Genomic DNA, 24,390 nt, shown 5'->3' on the forward strand with positions numbered 1-24,390 from the left:
TTGAGAAAAAAATAAAACACAATATAATACATTAGCATTACAGTATAATATACATAAATTTAATTTTTATAAATATTAAAGAAAAAAAGTAATGGGGGAGGGGGATCTATCACCATCGTTTAACCATCACTGTTATAATATATTAAATAGGTAGTACCTATTGGGTAATTGGTCAATATTATAGTAGAACTGCGTAGTGCATAATACATATTTATATATGCGGCATGAAAATCACAATCACAAGTTATAAAGTAGAGCGTCGATTATCGTTGGGTTTCTAATTTTTGACCGAGGGAGTGTAAAACTTTAAATGTTTTATATGATTAAAAATTAAACTACTGTATAGTGGTTGTATAACGTATAATTAGAGTATGATAATATAATATTAATATTTATATATTCTTAAAATTATGTAATATATTAATTATAATTTTAATTTAAAAATATAAAATAAAAGTAGGTACAATTTTTTTTCAATAATTTCGTTTTGTGGATAATCTTCGCTCCGCTATCAGTATTTTAGTGTAAATCTACTTATAACTTATGTGATGGATAATTACACGATTTGTTACATATAGGTTATGTGTTTTAATAATATTACTTATTCAACGAATACACGTAACTCAGTTTTACACTTAAAATCTGTATAAAATAAACACACATTTTAAAATCCAGTAATTAGTATTCAACATTGACTACAATGGTATTCAGTATCCTTCCGTTTTTCGAATATCTTTGACTGCAGAGAAAACAAATGTTGGTACAGCAGCCCTTTAACAGTCAAATAAACCAATATAAAAAAAACACACTAACATTTATTTTAAACATAATAATTGTTGATATTTTAATAACACGAGTCATTATAATATATTTATAATTTTGTTCAAGTTTGATTTAAGACCAGACAATACTTTCAATCCATGAAATATATTTTGATACTCTAGTATACACTACGGGATCATCTCCAAAATTTGTTCCAAATGATATTATTCCGTATTGGGTATGTATGCTTGATCCGTTGTGTTTATATTGAAGCGGACCGCCAGAATCTCCCTAAACAATTCGATAAATGTATTATTTATACCGTTCAAATATACCTGGCTTTAAAAAATATACCGCAGAAACGTCGATAGTGCCTTCTAGTGGAGTCGCACAAATCATTCTGTCGTTTAATATGCCGTATTTTAAAATTGAATTTGAAATGCCATAACTATCATTGCAAACACTCCCGGAGACGATATTCAGTTCTACTTTTAATAAATCATGGCTCATTGAAACAGATTCTGAAAATTCATACTTATTCAATTTTTAGACTGTTGACACGTATATTATAAGTATTTTAATATATTTTTAAATTTTAATACATATAGGTACGTAAATGCTAACCGTAAGAAGGTTTACCCCAACTAGTAGCTACTTGCATTTGAGGTTCTAAAGACGGATCTGAATTAAGACAAATCGGCATTACGTACTCGGAGAACTCGACGTTTTTTTCCAACTGGAACAGAGCTATATCATTGTAATTTGAAGGTGGTTTAAAACATGGATGTATGACTTGTCGCACAATTCGATAATCTTTCGGTCGAGCGTCGTCTGTAGTTAAGATTATGTTTAAATCTCCTAATCGTGCCCAACGTGCCATATTTCTTCAAACAGAAATGTACGTATACAAATAGAATACAGAGTTAATATTTTATCGTAAACCTATTTATAATTTAGAAAATACAAGGAATTTTTTTAATTTTAGAAACAAATAACAAGTAATTTGTAAGCTGTAATCCATTATATATCGGTGATTATTATAGAATTCTAATCCTCACTAAAAACATATATGGTAAAAACTAAAAAGTGTTTTACTGATTTTGACCTTGATTCGTGAAAGATATGATTGGTTTCCGGTAAAAGAATCACCCTATATATATATATGTTTAAAATTTATAAGTGATTTAATTAAGCGTGATATTTTTATTTAAAATAATATTAATTTTAAATACTAGAGATTTACATAGCACTATGCTCTTTCAATTTTTCACAATGCGCAGCTGATAATATCCATCTTTCACTAATCAGTGAACCTCCGCAACCCCACAAGCTATCTTCCGGCTTCTCCCCAAAACCAATTATCGCCTAAAAGTAATAAATTTATTAATTATACTATATCATAATTATTTGATAATTATTAAACTTTAATGCGCACCATGTGTGGATATTCTTTTGGTTTAGCTAAAGGAATATTTTTTGAAATAACTTTCGTGTAACATGATTTTTTAGTAACTTTTTGGTATTTTTCTGTGACAATATTCGTTACTGATGATTTTAAATCTGCTTCACATTCCATTGAAAACGGCTAACAATAAAGTCGATAATCAATAACACATTATTATTAGTACAGACAGATAGATTATAACTTAAATACACATTTTTCAACTATTCACTGTTAGATAGCAACTTACCATCATTACACGGAGAAAAACTTACGTAAGTGTATTTCTTTGTAAATCCGGACTCTGTTGTAAACTCTGTTAACTTTGCAGTCAAATTAGTATCTTCTATTTTAAACTTTTTCATTAACTTAGAATACTCCTGACACTCTATAAAGTAATAATTACCGTTAAAATATTCGCATATGATGATAAAACTATATAAAAATATATCAATAAAACTGGCAATACTTTCGTTAACAATACTCGGTATTTCATTAATCGAATTATTTAAAATTTTTATTTTTTGAATAGTCGGTGGACAACAAAATATTGGATTTTGTCCATTCAACGAACACAAATCAGGATATATTCCTTCTGCAATCATCATTTTCAAGGATTCGCAGTTTTCAGAACTTTTACACAAGTTATTTGAATTCAATCCATCGCCTTTTTTGCATATATCGCCTGAAAAAAAATTTAATTATAATTATCAAAATAACCCGTAATTTTTCTTATTTATATTTAAAGAGGAACGATGAATGTATTGATTTTACAATAATGTGTGAGCTTATTGGAATAAGTATACATGATAAGACATAATATGTACATGAAAAAATACTTAAATTTTCAACTTCATATGTTTTTTTATTTTTTATCGTTAACTGTACTATTTTTAAATTGTTTTTAATAAATAATATTTAAACCATTGAAATATAAATACAAACATATGTATTCGGCTTATCTATTGATTCATAATATTTTCAAAAGTATAATTCATTTTTTTATATATAGTAGTATTATATGAACCTAGCAATAATATATTAATACAATAATATTCGAGTAGTTACTTACATATTATTATGTATTTAGAACAAACATATCGTACGTACCTTCATTTAAATCAAGTGTAACTGATTTTTCTGACGACTCTTTGAAGAAGCATAAAATAAATAATATAATATTTAAATGTATAATAATAGTTTTCATTTTAAAAAAAATTATAGTAACCTTAAATTTGCTTATTAGATGGGAGCAACTAAAGTAGTTATGTGATACCTGTAGACTTATTGCACTGTGTTTTGGTCGACTCGGGAAAATTTAGCCTTGGACCTTATACTAAAATGCGGCGGCCCCGCTATGTGGCCCTAAAACAAGTTTTGTGCGAGTCGCCTATCATCATCAAAATATCATTAAATCGAATAATTGATATTAATTAAATATAATTTATATTTTATTATACTATAGTATGTTAATAATATATTATGATTAATTTAACTATGATTATTTTTGTAAAATTAAAATTATGTACTTATACACTTAATTTTAATATTTATATCTTTAATTATTATCATCATTGATGTGTGACTAAGAATTTTTTGCAACTGTGAAAAATATTACACTGAACTTTCCCATTTTTATATCATTATTGTGCAAATTAAATTCTATTGACTGTATAGTGTATATGTGGTATGCAAGTATTTTTTTTTAAATTTATACTTGTCATTATATCAATAACACAAATATAAAACAATATAACTCTTCTGACCGTTATTGGGAAGCTATTAGAGATGCATATACATTTTATAAACAGTAATATGTGGCCCTGTTGGCTCAATAATCAATACGATTAATAAATATAATATAAATAGTAAGAAATTATTATTATTATTATTATTATTTCCGAGACACGAAGACTTCAATTTTTTAAACTTAGGTATTCCATTTATTTATTATAACATTGTTATATTATTGTTGTACAGCTACACTTATTATAATTATTATTTTTATAGAATAAAAACGACCGTTCAACGTCAGTATAAATTTATAAGTGTAATTAAAATATAAAGTACTAATATTAATAAACTATTGTTTAACATACTTTGCACTAACATACAATGTTAGAGTGTTACCCGGCGTATAGTTTAGGCAAAGTAGATTACGTTACTGTTGTAGTGTTCAATATATTTTTCAATAATTAAAATTTAGTCCATCGAAACTTCGTTCGCCGAGAGAATATATATTACACCGTAACACACCGGATACTCTGATATTTTAAAATCTGGATAAAAATGAATTCGGATAACTGAATATTACGGATAATCTTGAATATTCAGATTTTGCAATTATAATTATTCGGATATCACATTCTAGCTGAATATTTAAAAAAATCTGAATATATGTCTCAACACTAGTTATCGCATATTTGTTAATGTACGAGATTTGAGGGTATTATTTCATTAAATAAATTAAAAAATAATGAATAAAGACAATTTGTTATAAGTGAAAAAAATCAAATAAATATCTTAAATTGCGGTGCACAGACACGATTATTTTCATGGCGATGGACACTCTATGTGTAATCTCGATAAACATTCTTGTGAACGGTTAAGTAGCTGCGGAAGAATATTATAAAAATATTTAATCTGTGCGTTTTATTGCAAATCACATGAAATGAATTTATCATTTTGCAATACTTAATTTATCATGTTTTAGTAAAAATATGTATTTGCATACAAATTCCAGCCCTAGTTATTACTATACACACTATTGTGCATGATATTCATTATGTATAGTCAATGTTATTGCCCAATTTAACAATGAGTGTGACTATGAACAATATAAAATATAAATAGACCTGATGTCTGTATGCTTGAATACTTTTGAATTTAAAATTAAAATTTTTTTATATTTATTTAAAATCGATTTAATTATGTAATGATTTTGATTTTGATATAAAATATCGATTTTAACTTTTTTCAATTTTAATAGAAATTTTGAAAATCATTAACAAGCATTCATGATTTTGATATTACTTTTAATTTTTTAAAAGATTTTTAACGATTTTTATCGATATTTGAAATCTATTTTGAAATCGATTTCTAGCCCTGATTATCAGTATTGATGCCAAAAAGTTGGACTTACTTCCGAAGAAGGTACCTTTTTCATTTTAAACAAATTTAAGGATATTGGCATTGTGGCTTGCAGGATATCATTTTTATTTGTTACACAATAAAAATAATATATTAAATCGATTCTTTAATTTGATTAACTTTTATTAAATATCCTCAATTATTTAAAAAAGCTATTTCTTCAATCCATGAAATATAATTAGCTACTTTAGTATAAACTCCAGGAGTATCTTTGTCACCACAAAATTTCCCAAACGACGTAATCCCGTATTAAGTATACATTGGTCTATATTTTTCATGTTCTAATTGAAGTGGACCTCCTGAATCACCCTATAATCATTTTGATATTATTTAATTATACATTTTTTTATACAATGCATTGTAGCTTTCATAGTTCGTACCGAACAACTGTCTTTCTCACCATCAAAAGAACCAGCACATATCATACTATCAGGTAATATGCCAAATTCTAATTTTTTATCATTATTTGAATAATAACTTTCGTTACACTGCTTTATTGGGTAAATATCCAATTCTACTTTTAACAAATTGTCACTTACTGGCCCAGCTAAAACACAGTAACAAAAAAGTTGTAGAGTTTAGTCAAATATAGCAGTGATTATACTGACTATTTAAGATAATCATTTAAAATGTTAAACCAACCTGTTGAAATTCTACCCCAACCAGTTAATATTTGTTTTAATGGTGTTAAATTCGGATTTGAGTTAAGACAAATTGGTCGCACTGCATCAGAAAATTCTATATCCCTTTCCAACCGGAACAAAGCTATATCGTTGTAAAGCGAAGGTGGTTTATAATCGGGATGTATAACATGCTGCACTATTCGATAGTCCCTAGGTTGAACTACACTGTCTTCTTTAACGACTCTGTCTATAACTCCGAGTCGGACCCATCGAGCCATAATCGAAGAATTTAAAAAATATATATTTTTATGATAAACAACAGACAACGAACAATATTGAGTTCAAAAATATTCGATTTGGCAGTTAGTAGTTATCCACCACACTTCTGAATTATTAATAAGACATAATTTATAAATGTTCGTATTTCATACTCAACAGTAAAGCTAATAATTTCCTTGACGATAGCAACGTTATTTTTGACAAAAAATGGCCAATACGCACCCGAATAAACGTGTCACTGACACTCGTTCGTTCGTTTGCAGGACAAATCGCGAAAATATGACAAATAGGTGATATAGGTTATATCAGAATAAATTATTATACTCATTTATAATAATAGGTTATAAGAATGGGACCAAATAATGTGTGATTACCCCTCAAATTTCCCTAAAACCTTAAATTTTTATCTATCTATTATTATTATATTGATATAGTACAGCAAATAATAATAATTATTTAATTGAGTTTTATAATATTACAGGATATGTACAATGTTCCACATTACAAAAACTCAAAACATGATTTTTTGTTGATGTTATTAAAGATATTTCAACTGACAAGTTTTCAAAAACCAAAATAAAATAAAATTTTACCTTATGATTTTGGATCTGTTTGTTTATACATAAGTACCTATACTTAATTATGTATTTTAAATTTTTTTAATTATCATTATAATATTTTAAATTTAGTTGGTAATTTACATAGCGTTTTTGATATTATTAGTTGAAACATTATTTATTTAATTATTTTCATTGTAAATAAATATGCGACAAATTACGTAGTTGAACAGTCCTATTATATTATAATTATAAAACATGAGGTTCATAATATAAAATGCTCCCCTCTAGTCTGATATTTACTTTATAAACTGTTATATAAATAACTATATTTTCGTGAGATTTGCATAATAAGTTCGCTAAGGTGATCTCGATTATCTCTCAGAAACTGGCAATGCCAAACCTACAATAAAATAAAATATTAGAAAGCATAGAACATTCAAATTACAAATCATCTTCTGTGTACAATTTATATTATATTATTGAATACCATTGTTTCGTTTAGAAAAATATGTAGATTTCTTGTTATTTATACGACCTATTTGTCTCAATGCATATAATTCTTTAAGATTCCCAGTCCTCAGATATAATATAACTACAGAATGAAGAAAAACTGAAACAGGTAAGTTAGTTTTATATACTCAATATATAACTAGATGTTTAATATCATTATATTTATTCTACATTTATAATTTATAATTATAATAAAAATAAATTATAACATTTATTTACATATATTTACAAAATTGTTTGTCAAAGCTTAAGTTGGGTCGAAAAGAAAATAACCAAAATAAGTTGAATATCAATACCAGATTCATACATTTCACAATTATTTTATTAATATTTAATTAAATAAAATCACATTGTTTTGGTTATAACTTAATATTTATTAGGTACTACAATATTGGTTCATTTATTTATTAATATTTAATAAATTTAAAAAAATACATTAATCATCGCATTGTGTTTATATAAAAGTAGATCATGCGATTAAAAATAAAGATTAATAGTTATAATTTATTATTATTTTATTTGTATAGATGTATATTTGAATATAGGTACTGAGAATGTTTGAAGATAATAAATAAATATAGCAAGAAAAATACAACCATAAATTAATTTCTAAATGCAAATTAGTGATTGATTATAAGATGGGTGGATTGATGGAAATAAGTATAAAAAATTTACAAAGTTTTGAATGGCGGGAGGCGAATCATCCTATAACTCATGACAAATTATAATTTTAATAAAATTAATAATTTGCCATGCAATAACTGATTTTGTCTAATCAAATTTAAAATATTAAAAAAGACATAATGTTATCATAAATATATACCGTGATTTAGAGCCGTTTTTATCATTTCAAACTACATGCGTAACGCGTTGATTATCACTTATCAAAATTTTATTTTTCCCTGTGGTAGTTTGGCCTTTTATAATTTTACAATTCAAAAATTTTTCTGTGAGCTTGTGTTTTATATTTTTATAACAATATTGAAGTTTCCAGTTGAAACATAAATTACAATCAATTTTAAAATATATTATTTAAAAATGTTTACTCATCATTGTGTTTTCTTTGTATTAAAAAAACATTTTTTGTACAATTTTTCATAAGAATAATAATTTAGTAACAATTAAATTTTTATTGGTACCTTAAATTTGTATATGATATATTATTATTTATTGTTGAATTTAAAACTAAATAATAGAATAAATTTTAAATTTTATCATATTCCTTGTAACCTACCTTATTTAATATTTCAAATACAATATTAAAATTAGTAAGTAGTGAGTACAGACTCATTGATAGATACTCAAAAAAAAAGTATGGAAATCAATCATCCTATCCAATTTAAGGACTTACAACTCATTTGCACGTGTTCTGATGATTTCCTTGTGAATGACAAAGAATTTCAACAATGTTTAAAAGGATGCAAATGGTAAAATAATTAAATTATCAATAATTTTGTTAATAATACAAAATTTTCAATACTATTTGTCATTATAAATAGGTCAACTGATGGTCTGAGTATTTTAACAAATAGTGAAGACCGAAGACTTCGAATTTTCAATATTGAAACAGACGAAACAAATCAATGTAAAAAATTTCAAAAAGTCAATGAGATTAAAGAAGGTGGTACTATATATGATTATGTATGGTACCCAAACACTGTGCAAAATCGTAAAGATGTAAAGTTGTTAGTAAATGTATATAAACTAAAATATTAAATTAATTAATATCAAGTTTAATATTAATAATTATTGTCATGATATTTTCAGAATTTTGTGTACTAGCAACCGATCACCTATTCACCTTTGGAACGCTGTAGATGGAGAATTAGAAGCAACTTATAGAGTATATGATCAGTATGTTTATATATATAATATATATACATTAATAACTTAGAAACTATTAAATATATAATAATATTTACATGATATAGATAGTTTCTTCTCGGTTTAAGCATTGTTTTAAAATAAGAATTTCCTTCAAAAACTGATGAGACTTGTTATATGATTGATTTCAAACTGTTGAGTAATTATGAATAACTGCAATTATAGGGAAGTAGCCCCCTGCTCCCTTAACTTGGGCCTAGGTATACCTGTTTATTTCATTATATAGTTATATTAATATATATATTATGTATATTGTATTTTTATATATATGTACATAATGTGTTTAAACTTCAAAATTATTTTTGTGGAAAAAGGAAATCTTAAATCATCTTTTTTGACATTGTAATACCCCCTAATTTTGTAAAAATATTAATTTGTAATTTGTATAAAGTGTATCGTACTATATGCTTTCATAATATTTATTATCTAACAGTGTTGATGAAGTGGCTCATGTAAACTCATTATGTTTTAACTGGTCTGGAGAAGAAATTTATTGTGGTAGTTATGGAAAATTAAATATTTTCCGTACAGACCGTCCAGGACGTGAATTTACTGAAATATCTACTAAAACAGATTTGCATAGATCAATAATATCGACCATAACTATGAATCCAGTAGACAGGAGTATTTTTGCCGTTGGTACATACAGTAAAGATATTGGTGAGTTCTTCTTTTATATAATTATTACTGTAATATTAAGTATTTAAAAAAATATTTTGCCAGGTATATATGGCGGTAATCAACTTATGTACATATTAAGAGGACATAAGTCAGGAATTACCCAATTACAATTTTCACCTGATGGGTTGAAATTATATTCAGGTAGTAGAAAAGGTGATAATGATATTGTATGTTGGGATTTAAGGAATGTTGGTCAAACTCTATATTCTGCTGAAAGAACAGTGACTACTAATCAAAAAATTTGTTTTGACATTTCATCAGATGGACAATATTTAGTTTCAGGTAAAATCATCTAATTTTAAAATAGCTAATATATATTCAAAAATTATATAATTTGTAAAGTGCATTTATTTAACTTCTAATTTTGAAATTGAATTATTTTTAAAGACCATTAATTAAATATAATTTAATGATTGTTAAATCACATTGTGGAAACTCTTTATAAACTTTCAATATTTTAATTACTGATGAATGTTGATTTACTTATATGGATTATTTATAAGACTTGACAATTATAAAATATCATTAATTTTAATATTATTTTCAGGTAATTGTACAGGTGAAATTAGTACTTGGAAATTAGACCAAAATATTGAAAAGTCTGATGGTGTAGAAAGTGTTCTTACTTTAAATTCTAAAATTTCTGTTCATAATGACTGTGTGAATGGTGTCAGGTTAGTAATAACAGATTATATGAACATTTACTTATTAAATAGTTTGAAATAACATCTAATAGATATTAAATAATAATAATTGTAATAAATTAAGACTTATTTTTCAATAAGGTTAGTTTTAATTTTTTTAAAGAATTACAATGATGATTATCTTTTGTAAAAAAAATATATAACCTTATTATATTTATAATTAATTAGTGAACTTTGTAATACTATTTTCAGTTTACATCCAACTCTTCCTCTATTAGCAACAGCATCTGGACAGAGGCATAATGAAAATGATAACGATGAACAACAATTGAAAAACACTGATATTAGTTTAAAATGCTGGGAGATAATTTAAATTAAAAATTAATAACTGATATTATTTTGATTGTTTAACAACACAAATGATACATCAATATACAATTAATAAATTATAAACAGATTAACAATTATTGCATTACATTGAAATAATTAATATTTACTAGTGTTGTTATAAAAAACAAAGATAAAACAATAACATTAATATGCGGGTATGAATTTGAAATAGCACTAGATGGTGCTTGAGTAGTTGAATCGGATGGGTTGAACCACTCATGCATAAGTGGATGACATCTCTCAAAATAAGCAGAGTTGAGTTCCACTTCCTTGTATGAATCGTCAAATGATTTTTTCAATGTTGGTGATAAATAAGTCAAATTTCTGATTGCATTTAACTATAAAAATAGTATAAATTTATACATTCATAATATCTCAAAAGACATAAAAATATATACAATTATTTTTTATTCATTAATATTATGTTAGTGTGTTACTTTATTTAAACAAGTAATATACCTCATTAATTTCTTTCATTGTTGCAACACTTGAAGCCAAATAAGAGTATATAAGCGTAATCATCTCTTCACCTTCCCACATATTACTCAGAGATTCATTGATTTTGTTTTGTAAAAAGTCGGTTGTTGCGTTAATACCAATTGGAGTTGATGTTAATGATTTAAACACAGTTTTATAATCTTGTGGACGTATTGGACAATTAGTATCAAGTAAAAGGTTTAAATACCTAAAGTACAATGAATATTATTTTTTGATTCTATAATTTAAAATCATCATTTTATTGCTTTTTTTTATTCATATGTTATAATATTTACCCTGACAATACTGTTTTATTTGTACTGCAAGCCAATGCTAATAGTGATGATTGTCTTTCTGAGGTTGATGACGTTTTGTTAAATAATTCAAAAACTTTATTCCATGTTTCAGTAGTTCCATTTTTGATACCACTACAGAGGGCTGCTTGTTTTACATCTGGCGGTATTCTATTGAGAGAAAATGTAAGGATTAATTTAAAATAAATTTTAAATATACCTATTAATCGATTTATAAATTACTCTGTCCCATTTTTCTCCCATGCATTATAATAATTTAAGGCCGTTTTAACACATGATTCAACATTTAATTTGCATGCCCAATTTGAGAATTCTTGCATACTAGTCTTTGTCAAATGTTGACCGTCATTTTTCTCGTATTGGTCACTGACTTTTTTATATACTATTTCAGCATACGTTTTTGCAAAATTCTAAGGTTTTAAAATTTTTTTTTAGATTTTATATTTTTTGAAAATTTGATTTTTAAATACAAACAGTTATATTACCTGAACTTGTTCTCCTGTATGTGAACAGCGTCTTAACCGTTCTACAATGTATGACATGCTATTCTTCACTGAGTACCACTGGAATAAAATCATCTTCTTTCTCTAAATAAGTCACTAAGGTAAATGGTATAAAATGTGACAATTCGCCTGCTCTTGCTAAGTTGAACGAATCATCAATCAGTTGTGCTCTGTTAAGAACGTGTATCGTTTTTGGGTTAGACCTCAACTCGGCAATTAGTCGATACCAATTTTTGACATCATAATTTACTCTGTAAAAACCTATAAACAAATAAATACAATTATTTTAATAAATCTTATTATATAAAAATTGTAAACGGTATAATAAATGAAATCGATATTGAATAAAGTCATAGGTACCTGTTGATTGAAGATTAAATATTACCCATCCTGCATCATTCATTAGTGGTATAGTTATTTCGCTTTCTGTATTATTCATCCAAACAGTTGGTTGAAGATTATTAAATTGTTGGTTTTTTTGATTAGTATATGTAAGACCAATATGCCACAAAGTTGTGTAATTTAATTTAGGTACGTCTACTTGATATTGTTTCTGCAAAAATAATTGTTTTCATGTCATTTAAATAACAATTAAGTACCTACCTAAATGGATTTAGTGGGTTAAATACTTAGGTACCTATATCAAAAATTATCATAGACATGAACAGACCACCTTTGTGGGCCATGACAAGGGAAGCCTATTTGTTAAAGCCCTCATCCATACATTAATTGAACATTAGTTTTGCTTTTTCCTACTACCTAAGTACAAATACGAATAATTAAAAATTATAGCAATATAGCACATTTACTTTTTATATATGTTGGTAAATATTTTTTGTGAGCAAGGTGATAAAAAAAACTAGGAAATCCAATCGACTGTATAGTAGATCGTACATAGCATGTGTCATGAGGTACCTACCTACCTACCTATAACGTATAATTTTAATTTAACAATTTAAATAATTATGACATACGATTGATTCTAACTAGAGATGATCTGTCAGCATATATAATTTTATTAGGATACCTCATACCTGCCTACCTATGTATATAACTATAAAAATAATATAGATTGAATTAATTTTTGACGAAACTAAATTGTATAGGTATTTAATATACATATACCTACCTTTATTATAATAGGCAATCGTTTATTACGATCTTATTTATTTTGTAAATATATAATACTAACCAAGCGCAAACGCAGGGGAGGTTTTGGGAGTTTAAACCTCCTCCAAAATACCGAAATAAGGTAATAAAATAATAAAAGGAGCAACAAATAAATTACCTGACCTACAAATGAATAGTATTTCCCTTCCCCCCCCCATAAAAAAAAAATAATTTAACTAATAAATCAAAAATTTTAAATATTTATAAATAGCACGAAAAGAGGATATTTTAAAAATGCTAATACCTATGAATATTTAATGGCAAATTCAAATCTCTAAGTTGAAAGTTAAAGATATAACTATTTCTATTGTTTCCGTGGGTGATGACTAATGACGGACACAAAAATGAAAAACACGTTACCATTGTAAAACGTCAATAAGTATTCATAGATGTATTCTATAGTCCTATAAAAGCCAATAGGTATTCATCGGCTCATCGCTCTCCACAATAAGTATCTACAATATAATTGAGAGTTTTTCATAAGCCATAAGGTCTATCTAAACTAAATCCTTATAATTAATCGGATATAATTAAAATAATTTAGATTTAGATTTAGGCACTGTGAGAACAGTGGACAGAAATGAAATTTTAATATAGATACCTAAGTATCTGAAGAGTTAAATTTAAATTAAATTTATGGTGCAAGATAGTATCCGCAGGGGGAGTCTGCAGTGCATATCCAGTTGACCAGTTCCTCCCATAGTCACGCCTATGAATATTATTGAATAATTTTAATGCTAATACTTATATAAATACGACATACTTGAGTTACAATAAGATAGTTGGGATTTCCTGAATCGACATTTACTACAGGATATCCTGCTTGATCAGTCCATGACCTCATATACTCTTCAACTGTAATTGTATTTCCTAATATTCCTGATTTATAATTCGCGTCAAATATTACATTATCAAATGAATTCCATAAATTTTTTGGTTCAGCAGCTTTATATCTAAAATTAAACAATAACTACAGTTAGTTAATTTTTAAAGAAAAATTAATTAGGTAGGTAATAAGCTAATACATTGTCTTAAATAAGACCTATTTTGTCTTTATTAAGTGTTTACCTACATACACGTTTTTTTAAATTATACATATCAAGATATTACATGTAAAATAATTGTTAGGTACATATTTAATATTTTAATATTTATACTTATTAGTTATTATCTATCTATCCTATTATTACTAATCTATCTACTATATTAAACGAGCGTCACTATGTTTAGCCAAAATGTAGTACTCTTCTTTTTTTTTATTAAAACTTCAGTTCCCTTTTAATCATGACTATTCGACTTAACACTATCCCTTTTCGGCCATTACAGCGTTCTTTAATATTTACAATTATAACAACTGAACTTGATATTTTTTATATTTAATTAAGTATGATTATATCCATACATTTTATTTATGATACCAAAGTATCGAAGTTATTATATACAGCTGTGTAAAAAAACTTTGCTTTCGTGAATATGTCAAAAATATAAATACCATAGTATAATAACATTTTTTGCATGAATCATGAATGAACAAATTTAGATTAAAAATCTTTGGAATGTAAAACTTATGAGCAGAATAATAATATAGGCACAGCTCGAGAGGTAAGTATTTATATGAATATTTTCCTACTTCTTAATATCATTATATGATTAAAGGTGTTTAATTACTCTATGTAGTAAACTCTATGAAGTTGATTGATACTATTATTATAGTTGCGATCAAGTACTTAAATTTTTAAACTTTAATGAATACTGAATTTGATCAAGTAATATCTAAATTATATCTAATAACTTACTTAAGTTTTTTTAAAACTTACTTATAAGTATTTAAGTATAATGTTAAAGATGTTCTAAATATATCATCATTCAATGCATGTTTTAACATTCTTAATACTGAAGCACCTTTGTTATAAGTAATTATATCAAAAATACTTTGAATTTCATTTGGTTCTTTAACATTTGCTGTGATTGGATGACGTGTTCTATGATCGTAAACTAATGCTTCTTGATGTTGTTCAATGACAAATATATCTCCAATACGCCAGTCAGGTTCTGCCTATAGAGACCATTAAACAATTATTGTTTAATTAATTTTGATTCATAAAACAATAGCGTTTTTAATATCTAACCACATGAACTGCAAAATATTCGAATAATGTGGCAAAAGCTTCATTTAACCAGACATAATTCCACCAAGAACATGTTACAAGATCACCAAACCACTGATGTGCCAATTCATGTTGAACCGTTGTAATTACAGTTTCTTTATCTTTTTCAGTAGATTTATCTGTCACCAGTAAATATTTTTCTCTGGAACATATATTTAATAATAAAGTAACAACTAACAAGAAAGAACCTATAGTACGAGTATAGTACCTACTTAGTTTTATAAATTATAAGTATCTATTTCAGGCTAAGAATGAAACACATTTTACCATACTTATATTCATTAAATTAAAAATCAAATGGTAAATATAATACCTACACGAAAATAATTATTATTATTATAACTTTATATAATTACTAGCTGTTGATGTACCTAGAAGTGAGTGAACTTTGATTCGTCAAAAATACCGTTAACTGTTCTTCGAGAATACACTTACCTATAGTGAATATTTAGTCAAAACTTTAGGTATTTAAAGTTAAAGGTAAAGTAAAAGGTCAAGGTGCAATTAAATTTGCATTAATTATTTTATATGCGGTCTGCATTGCTGATGTTTATTTTCATCATTATATTAAGCTTTAATGTCTAATTATCAATCATATCCGATCTTTGTGCCTATAGTGATGGAGGAGATAGTCCCTATTGGATATTATGACATGGTAATTGTCTGATATTTTTTTTTTGCGAGTCAAAAAGTGAAAGCTGAATACCGTATTTAATTTTCCAGTAATCAAAATAATTAAAATATATTTCAGCTAAAACTTTAATATTAATTAAAATAGTCAAATGAGTATTATAGTACATACTACCGTGGCGCCGAACTTGGGGTTGAAGCCTGATCATGACCAAACCAAATTTTTAGATGTGGTAGATGTGGTATATGAGTAATAAATGAATTAATCGTATAAATCATTAAAATATCGCTAGTATTATAGTAGGGTGGGTGTTTACATTTAAATTAAGGGTGACTGTTGATCTGACTATTCAAAATTGTGTTCGGCGGTACTGGCATATAGTATAGTATATTAGTATATTATACTAATTTGTACTTGATAACCAATATATATATAATATGAAATGATATAATATAATAGCTTCCCGTTTTTGCCCTAATTGCGCTCTATGGTGTACATATAAAACAAAAAGTAAAAACATAATAAATGTAATCAGTAATCACTAATAATTCAAAAATTACTTTTGAATTATTATACTCGTGTGTTATAATATATGTAAATAATTGTTATTAACAAATATTTTTTTTTTTTTACCTATATGTATTTAATCCCCAATTTTCCATCGCACCGAACGAAAAGTCTGGAATTGCTAAAAGGTCTATTTTTGAATATGTATAAGGTATGTTTGTGTAAAGTTCCATCAGATTGAGCAATTTATTCGCCCTTTCTTTGATGTATGTTACTTGATTGATATAGTCTGCATGCGTGTAAATATAAACTTTTTGATCTTTCGTGGTGTTAACAAATTCAGAAACTGAAAATGCTACTAAATACGTAGAGATTGGTTCTGTAGTTTGATACTGATCAGATACATAATTAGGTTTTGGAGATCTGTATAATATAAATTTTATTTTAAAATATAAAATATTTAAATAACTTTTCAAAACTTATTTTTGTCAAATATATTTTTTTATTATTATTTTTTATAAGCTTACTCTATGATAGTTTGTTTTGCTATCGGCATATTTGATAAAGAAATTTGAGTTTCTAATCTTGTGACTTCAATTGAAAAAGGTGTTTTAAATGCAGGTTCGTCATAACACGGGAACGCCCTTCTAGCATAAGTAGGTTCAAATTGAGTAACAGCTAACCACCTAAAATAAATACAGAATAGAAATAAATAATAAATTAATAAACAATTGTATAGTTCATAATGGTAATATATGTACACATATATATCTTATTCTTATTTCCTACGTAAAATAAAATTTTAACATAATTTATCTATAGGATATACTACTATAACATCACATACATTTCTATACATGATAAATTTATGATTTAAAATTAGACATTGTATACTAGATACAGATAATAGTAAATAGAATTATTTTTATTATTACATTATTCATTATTAGTTGTACGTAAAGTTTATACTTGAAATTAAAGTAATTAAGGAGGTTGGAAACGATGATTTTCTGTATTTATCTAATATCTAACACACGTGGAAATATGGAATATAGAAATTTAGACACGTTTTCATTCCAACAGTACGAATGATCTTGTAAAGAATTCTAAAAACAGGTTTGAATTTGTCGTCAAGTTTACATAAGCAGGCACTTCTTTCCCATTGGGCATTTTAAGCACGTGCCCAAGGCCTCGTGATCGATGAGACTCCCTAGCTCCTGCCAGATCATCAACCAATAAATAAACTTGTTTCGAGAAAAATCAAAGAATAATCGCTAATAGTAATAATAATAATAAAAAAGTAAAAATTAAAAATAATTTATAGTTAAATTAATCTACTTTTGTCTTCCTGCACCACCCTATTTACCTGTTTTAATAAAATAGTACTCTGTCCAATTCATAGGGGCTCCATTATACCACTGCCCAGGGCCTCAAAATGGTTAAAGACGACCCTGTACTTAAGATTAAATTTCCCAAATGTTTGATTTTATCCTCCTAAATTCTAAAAAACCATACTAAAAAAAGAGTAATATATATAAAAAAAAATGGAATACATTTAATATATATCTTCATACGGGTAATAATAAATTTAAATTCAAACAGGCAATGCTCAAATAGCAACTACCAACCTATAAACGTATTATGTATACCCAAGTAAAGAGTAATAAACTTAGCCCTATTTATAAGTTGTAAAAATTGAATGTGTTAAATAAGCCAAATTTTTTTTTTCATTTTTTGAATTAGGAACAGTTATACATATATTAAGCGAAGTGTATTGATTTTACAATGTGTTTTTAAAAATAACGGATTTTATTTGTTATCATCTAGTCTCTATTGATTTAAAAATAATTTTAAACTACTTTAACTCGAGTAACAATGAAGTAAATAAAATATAATTATAATTTATAAAATATACGTACTAGATAATTACGAATGTATCTAAAATAAAACTCACTTGGTGTTTTTACTCTTTTCGTCTGTGTACCGACTTTTATAAAAACCACTCATGTCGTTCCGTAACTCTCCAGAGTATGCGATTTCAACTTCATACACTCGATCAGCAATAAGTCCAGGTGTCTTAAGTTGAATGATAAGTTGTTCATTTTTAACCACAATATGGTTTCCGGTCACCTCGACTTCTGTAGATGATGAATTTGTATCCCTTACAATGATTTTATTAATTTTTAAATCATCTACATTTAAAGTTAATTCTTCTGTTGTTATTTTCACGCGAATCGTTATTAATACGGTACCAATGAATGTGAAATTGTTATTTTCTGGTTCAATAAAAGGTTGTACATTTAACCTATAGGATATTGGTTCGGTATTGTTAGGCAAACGGAACACATCCATTTTCTCTCTTACCTCGGTTGCATCCTGCGCAAAAACGCAGGAGCAAGATACAATTAAAAATAATAATTTTAACATGTTAACTTAAGCAATGCAAATTATAAACTAAAAACTAATACAATTCATCAACTACTCTTACATGAGCATACACAAATATTTTATCATGGTAAGACATTTAATGATATAATGACTATGAGTCTTGACTCGAGTGTTAGATAAATACGCCTTATTAGTTACTACCTATTTTATATTTACATTGTTTATCTTTTTATTGTGTTTAATCTTTAATTTATTTTAGTATTTAAAGATAGCAAGTTAACAAGTCTAATGAAATAATAATTGTCAATGTATATTATATTATACAGTTGATACACATTAACATATATTATCTTATATATCAATATATAAGTATAATATATTCATATTACTCATATAGTCCAATCTCTACTTAGGTTAGTGTTATACTTATATTCATTGGAGTTTCCCACTCCCCCCCTTAAAATGACAAAAAAACATTATTGACTTTTTTGTGAATATTTTCCAAAGAGAAAAGTATATTATACTATATTTTCATTGTAAAATTGCAATTAAATATTTTGACTGAAAAATACCTATTACAGTACATTTTTTATTTAATTCCGCAATCATTGTCTATATATTGACCATATAAATAAGAAATCCTTTATTGTAACAAGCTAAAATTTCCTTAATTGTATTGGTATTATTATTATTTAACTTATCCCCCTTTGGTTTAAGCTTTGGTGAACGCTCTTATAAGTTGTGAGTGTTCTTTAAGAAAAAAAGTTAATTGATTTCCTTTTTCTAAAACAATAGTACGTAGTTATTATTTATTGTAATATTTATAATTCAATTAATTCTATACTATTATTTTTCAAGTAGAGTGATATAGACATGCAAAAATAATATTAAAAAGTATTAATTGTATCAAGTATTTAAATACAAAAAAAAGTTACTACGATAAAAATAATCCTATAGACTTTAATCTTAATGTATTTTAATACTAAATTCTAGATAGAAAGTGACTGCCTATTAAATATACGCCTATACCTACGCTATATTTATAAACTATTGTAAATTTAATTAATTAATAATTTAATAAAACTATAAAACAACAAAACTTTGTATAAGTACCTACCAATCTTTATAGTTATATAAACTTGTATTAGGCTAAATGACAGTTTAAATATAATAAAATGTGGGAAGATTAATAAAATAGAATTGAAGTCAAATATTAAAACAGAAAAAATTTAAATATTATACCTTTCTTTTTAATTTTATTTAAATATAATTTGGTTATTGTTGTTTATTTCAACAATAATCAATACAGTTCGGTGATTACAATTTTACACACATAGGAACAGTAATGCATAAAACATAAAATTAATGATTACAATTAGATTATATAATTATACATAATTAACAATAAATGATAATAACATATAATTATAAAAAAAATTTAGATAATCTATAAATATGATGATGAATAATAATTAAAGAGATAAAGTGCTTTGGGCAATAAGAATTATATGAAAGCTGTTGGTAATAGAGTAGGTATATTAGGATATAACATAGAAATAGATGAAGATGTATTTAGACGTAATGATTTATTGGCTCACAAAAAATGATTATTATTTTTCTTATATAGGATTGAAATTAGTAATTATAAAATAAAATAGTAATTATAATTGGATACACTTTATGCCTGTATTATGACAAATTTCTTTTTAAACTTTGAAAAAGTCTTTTTATCATGAAACATGACCGGTATGGCGACATTAATTCTAATACTCTCAAACGCTATCGCTTTAATAATTGTTGAGAATATGTATAGTCCGGTCTCCGGAGTTATTTTTATTATATTGTATTATGAATTATGATACAATATTAGCAACTGCAACTGTTAAAATAACACTAACGAGAATTAGGATTTAGGAATGAATAATAAAAACAAGGTATTGTGGCTATTAAAAACACTAAAAATCATGAACAATTATTTGTAAAAAAATAACAAATAAACAACTCAAGTACCTATAAAATTATTTATAAATTTATATATTTAATATCCAAATTTAATACATTAATACATCATGATAATATTTAAAAGCTTTAAATACTGAAACTTTTATTTTTTTGATATTACCACTCATAGTTAGGTTAGGTTTAGTGTTCTTTAAACAAAAAAAAAGAAAAACATACAGGCACGTATAAAAAAAAATTCGAGGAGGTTATAAAATTTAGCAATACAAATTGTGCCGCAACATAATAAAACAATTTTTACTTCGTTACTCGAAATTATTTTTTTTTGGGGGAGGGGGCAAAAACCCCGTCCTGTATACGTGCCTGGGAACATATAGTAGATATTAAGTGTTCCACACATTATTTAAATATCTCTTTATTAAGAAGGTTAACTCTTATGGGTGTGTTAAATTTGAATTTAATGATAAACATTGTAGTATTGTACCTACACAATTCATAAGTATAAAACGATTCTCAACTATAAACACGAAATTTCATAACCTATTAAAAATTATAATTGCATTAGTTAATAATATAACTTTCAAATGTTTTACTATTAATATTTTTTTTAATTATAACAAAATTACAATAATTGTTCGAAGAGAAATAATTATTTTAACTGTGAATATTAAATGTTGTCAAAATATTATAAGTATATAATAACTCATAAAAAATATCAATTATTCGTCAAAATAAAATATTATACATTTGTATATATTTGATACATGTTTAACTATGTATTTAAGTAAGCCATCACGTTTAATAATAACACTTAAATTGAGTAGGTTTTATGCGTAATTATTAATTAATGAGTGCTATATATGTGTACCTAGGTACTTCGTTTAATACAGTATTAATATTTTGTATCTTTAAGTTCATACTTGATTATAATGTGGATAAGATATAGCATTGAGCTGAAAGAAAAGTACATATTTACAAACACATATCTATAAATTACTCTTTTCAAAAATGAAATAGGTAAGTACTATATAACTATACCAACATAAGAATAACCGTATAAGTAGGTTAGTTATTAAAAATTCAAATTAATAACTTTTTTCCGCACATGCTCAGCAAAACAATATTTTTCTAAATTGCAGCCCATCTTTTTTAGTTAAAATTTTAATAACATTATGTTTTTTAATCTGACTTATAAAGATGTTTTCTATTTAAACAATGTAATGATTGAAAATGACTTGAATTTTCAACATGTCATATAAAATAAAATGTATAAAATCGTAAGTAGATGTAAACATTTTATATTAAGAATATTATATTATTTTAAGATTATAAGAATGTACTTTACAATCTGGCATGTTATATACGAAGTATTTTAATAAATAATAATTTATAATGTTATTTACACAATTACAATCAGTTGCAAATATTACACAATCATCTATCTATACTCTTGAATCTTTATGTGGTATATCTTCGGGCCTAGGGCCTACCAGAGGCGACTCCAGGAAGGCCTAGAGAACACCTCTCTTAGTCCCTTAGGCGTTAGGCCTTAAACCCATATTTCTAAAAAACTATATATTGTAAAAAAACAAAATTAAAAAAATATATGTATTATACATTATATATACCATCGATTATTCTAGACGCGTACAACTGTACAACGTGCAAGTGTATAGTTATGATTATATAGCCGTATAGGTACTTATTAGTATACCTTACCTATTATGAAGTATAAATAAAATATGCTATAGTATGATATTATTATGAATATTATGACTTAGCCCACCTCCAAGACTCTGGAGTTGCCCTGGTTAGGTTATCGTAAAAATTCCGGACAAAATAGTAAAATAAAAAATATTATTTTATTATACAATAGATGGTCGGCGCTGGTCCAAATGAACGTGTAGATTTGTTTTTTAAAAATTCTTCTATACTTTAAGCAATGATCGAATACAATAAAAACATATACACAATAAAAAAATCGTTTTACTAAATAAATTATAATTACATTTATTTCATAGGTACTTGTATATCATATTCATAACAGATAATATTATAAAAAACTACTAAGTTTTTTCTAGTTTAATAGATAGGTAGACAGTATACAATATCTAACCTGCTATTGATACCTACTTATCGATATCAATTGTATTACCTATATAGGTTATCGGATAATCATCTAATATTATCATGTTGATTGACGATGATTGACCATTTACATATTTTAAATTCTGAACGAGGCGATGGAGATGTTGTAATGCATAATAATACGAGTATATTGAATTAAAAATATTTGTTTTTTGCTGGCGAAGAGTGCATGAATACATTTGAGTATAAAATGCCATACCATATACTTATAAAATACTTTATATGACTCTATAGTCCAGATTAAAACTATAGTCACTACACACATGATCTATTTCAAAGTCATGCTCTCTTATAAACTTTTTTGTCTCCCCATTTACGTTTTCAATGTTTTCATTTTACCACTTATGCAATAGATCTACCCATGACTTGAGTATGGTTCCGATTTGAGTTTTTTCAACTTTGAATCGGGTGATTAATCCACGAACGCTTTATTGCTTTGCATCATTTTATTAATTTATTATGTCGATTTTATTTTTCAATGTCAAAGGCGACAGTACGGCACTATGACGTGGCAATGTGGCATACTGAAGCTATGATAAATAGGTATGAATGTACGATACCTACTGAATGTAGATAATAGTTACATATGTGTATGAGTAATCATCTACTGTTCGTGTAATGTGTATTTTTCTCATTATCATTCGTACAGGAGTACAGGACGATCCTATTTATTTATTGATTGTATATACCTATCAAATTAAGTTATATATAAAGAAAAAATAAATGTTTTTATATAAATATAATATATACAATATGTTCGTTTTTGTGGGTATATAGCTGTTGTCCGTCTGTTTTTAGAGGAGTGCAATCCAGTATTTTTAAGGAGCTATGGACCGGAAAATTTGTTCGTCATTGAGAAGTGTACTAATTAAAGGTATCCGTTAAAAGATGTTTCACTGAGTGTCTGTGTATACAAGCGACTTGGTAGTTTGTTCCGACTGTTAGAAAATAAATAAGTCAGTAAATAAAATAGTTATCACAATTTGATACATTTTAAACCTATGTTTTATATTTGATCAAAACCGCTCAGATTGTTACACTCAACACATATTTGTACAGCTTCTACTCGTAACTTGCTTTGTTTTCTTCGATTATAATAACCTTGTTAGGACATTTTAACAAGTTATTTTTACGAACGTCTTGGTCTTCATATCAACAATAAATTCGCCGACATGGACAGGTAAATGTCTATAAATTTCTG

At 26.1% G+C, this 24,390-nt stretch overlaps 4 protein-coding genes across 5 annotated transcripts; 1 reads left to right on the forward strand and 3 right to left on the reverse strand.

The window, feature by feature from the left end:
* Nucleotides 1-105: 105 nt before the first annotated feature.
* Nucleotides 106-3,493, reverse strand: LOC113550572 (venom protease-like). Of its 2 annotated transcripts, XM_026952511.1 has the most exons (9): nt 3,432-3,493; nt 3,314-3,352; nt 2,673-2,888; nt 2,479-2,591; nt 2,198-2,347; nt 2,006-2,127; nt 1,387-1,646; nt 1,117-1,283; nt 106-1,053 (listed from the first exon to the last, which is right to left on the reverse strand). In XM_026952511.1, exons 3-9 carry the CDS (start codon nt 2,809-2,811, stop codon nt 895-897), a joined length of 1,110 nt encoding a protein of 369 aa, XP_026808312.1. In that variant the 5' UTR covers nt 2,812-2,888; nt 3,314-3,352; nt 3,432-3,493; the 3' UTR covers nt 106-894. The 2 variants fall into 2 exon arrangements, with proteins under 2 accessions (XP_026808312.1, XP_026808305.1); XM_026952504.1 differs by having other exon boundaries at nt 3,314-3,481.
* Nucleotides 3,494-5,488: 1,995 nt separating this feature from the next.
* On the reverse strand, nt 5,489-6,254 carry LOC113550605 (serine protease snake-like). The gene is given in 3 exon segments (XM_026952548.1): nt 5,489-5,662; nt 5,734-5,900; nt 5,996-6,254. Coding segments are annotated over 3 exon segments (600 nt in total).
* A 2,244-nt stretch (nt 6,255-8,498) lies between these two features.
* LOC113550261 (telomerase Cajal body protein 1) lies at nt 8,499-10,998 on the forward strand. Its single transcript, XM_026951996.1, has 7 exons — nt 8,499-8,752; nt 8,825-9,010; nt 9,093-9,179; nt 9,643-9,869; nt 9,933-10,172; nt 10,438-10,564; nt 10,787-10,998. The coding sequence occupies exons 1-7, from the start codon at nt 8,640-8,642 to the stop codon at nt 10,905-10,907; spliced, it is 1,101 nt and encodes a 366-aa protein (XP_026807797.1). The 5' UTR covers nt 8,499-8,639; the 3' UTR covers nt 10,908-10,998.
* On the reverse strand, nt 10,968-19,121 carry LOC113550252 (aminopeptidase N-like). Its single transcript, XM_026951988.1, is given in 13 exon segments — nt 10,968-11,262; nt 11,384-11,609; nt 11,698-11,865; nt 11,938-12,125; nt 12,201-12,278; nt 12,280-12,479; nt 12,579-12,771; nt 14,152-14,341; nt 15,206-15,444; nt 15,518-15,698; nt 16,821-17,117; nt 17,222-17,380; nt 18,649-19,121. Coding segments are annotated over 13 exon segments (2,856 nt in total). The 3' UTR covers nt 10,968-10,998.
* Nucleotides 19,122-24,390: the final 5,269 nt, after the last annotated feature.

The sequence above is a fragment of the Rhopalosiphum maidis genome, chromosome 1 (assembly GCF_003676215.2).
Source record: "Rhopalosiphum maidis isolate BTI-1 chromosome 1, ASM367621v3, whole genome shotgun sequence".
Taxonomy (NCBI): Eukaryota; Metazoa; Arthropoda; class Insecta; order Hemiptera; family Aphididae; genus Rhopalosiphum; species Rhopalosiphum maidis.

What these genes read in the sequence shown, in the direction of transcription:
- LOC113550572 (XM_026952504.1), bottom strand. Translation starts at nt 3,410, where the DNA reads ATGAAAACTATTATTATACATTTAAATATTATATTATTTATTTTATGC. An exon ending in TACACTTGATTTAAATGAAG is followed by an intron (nt 2,889 to 3,313) that starts GTACGTACGATA and finishes ATTTTTTTTCAG; the next exon opens with GCGATATATGCAAAAAAGGC. An exon ending in TTGGGGTAAACCTTCTTACG is followed by an intron (nt 1,284 to 1,386) that starts GTTAGCATTTAC and finishes ATGAATTTTCAG; the next exon opens with AATCTGTTTCAATGAGCCAT.
- LOC113550261 (XM_026951996.1), top strand. Translation starts at nt 8,640, where the DNA reads ATGGAAATCAATCATCCTATCCAATTTAAGGACTTACAACTCATTTGC. An exon ending in TACATACAGTAAAGATATTG is followed by an intron (nt 9,870 to 9,932) that starts GTGAGTTCTTCT and finishes ATATTTTGCCAG; the next exon opens with GTATATATGGCGGTAATCAA. An exon ending in GACTGTGTGAATGGTGTCAG is followed by an intron (nt 10,565 to 10,786) that starts GTTAGTAATAAC and finishes TACTATTTTCAG; the next exon opens with TTTACATCCAACTCTTCCTC.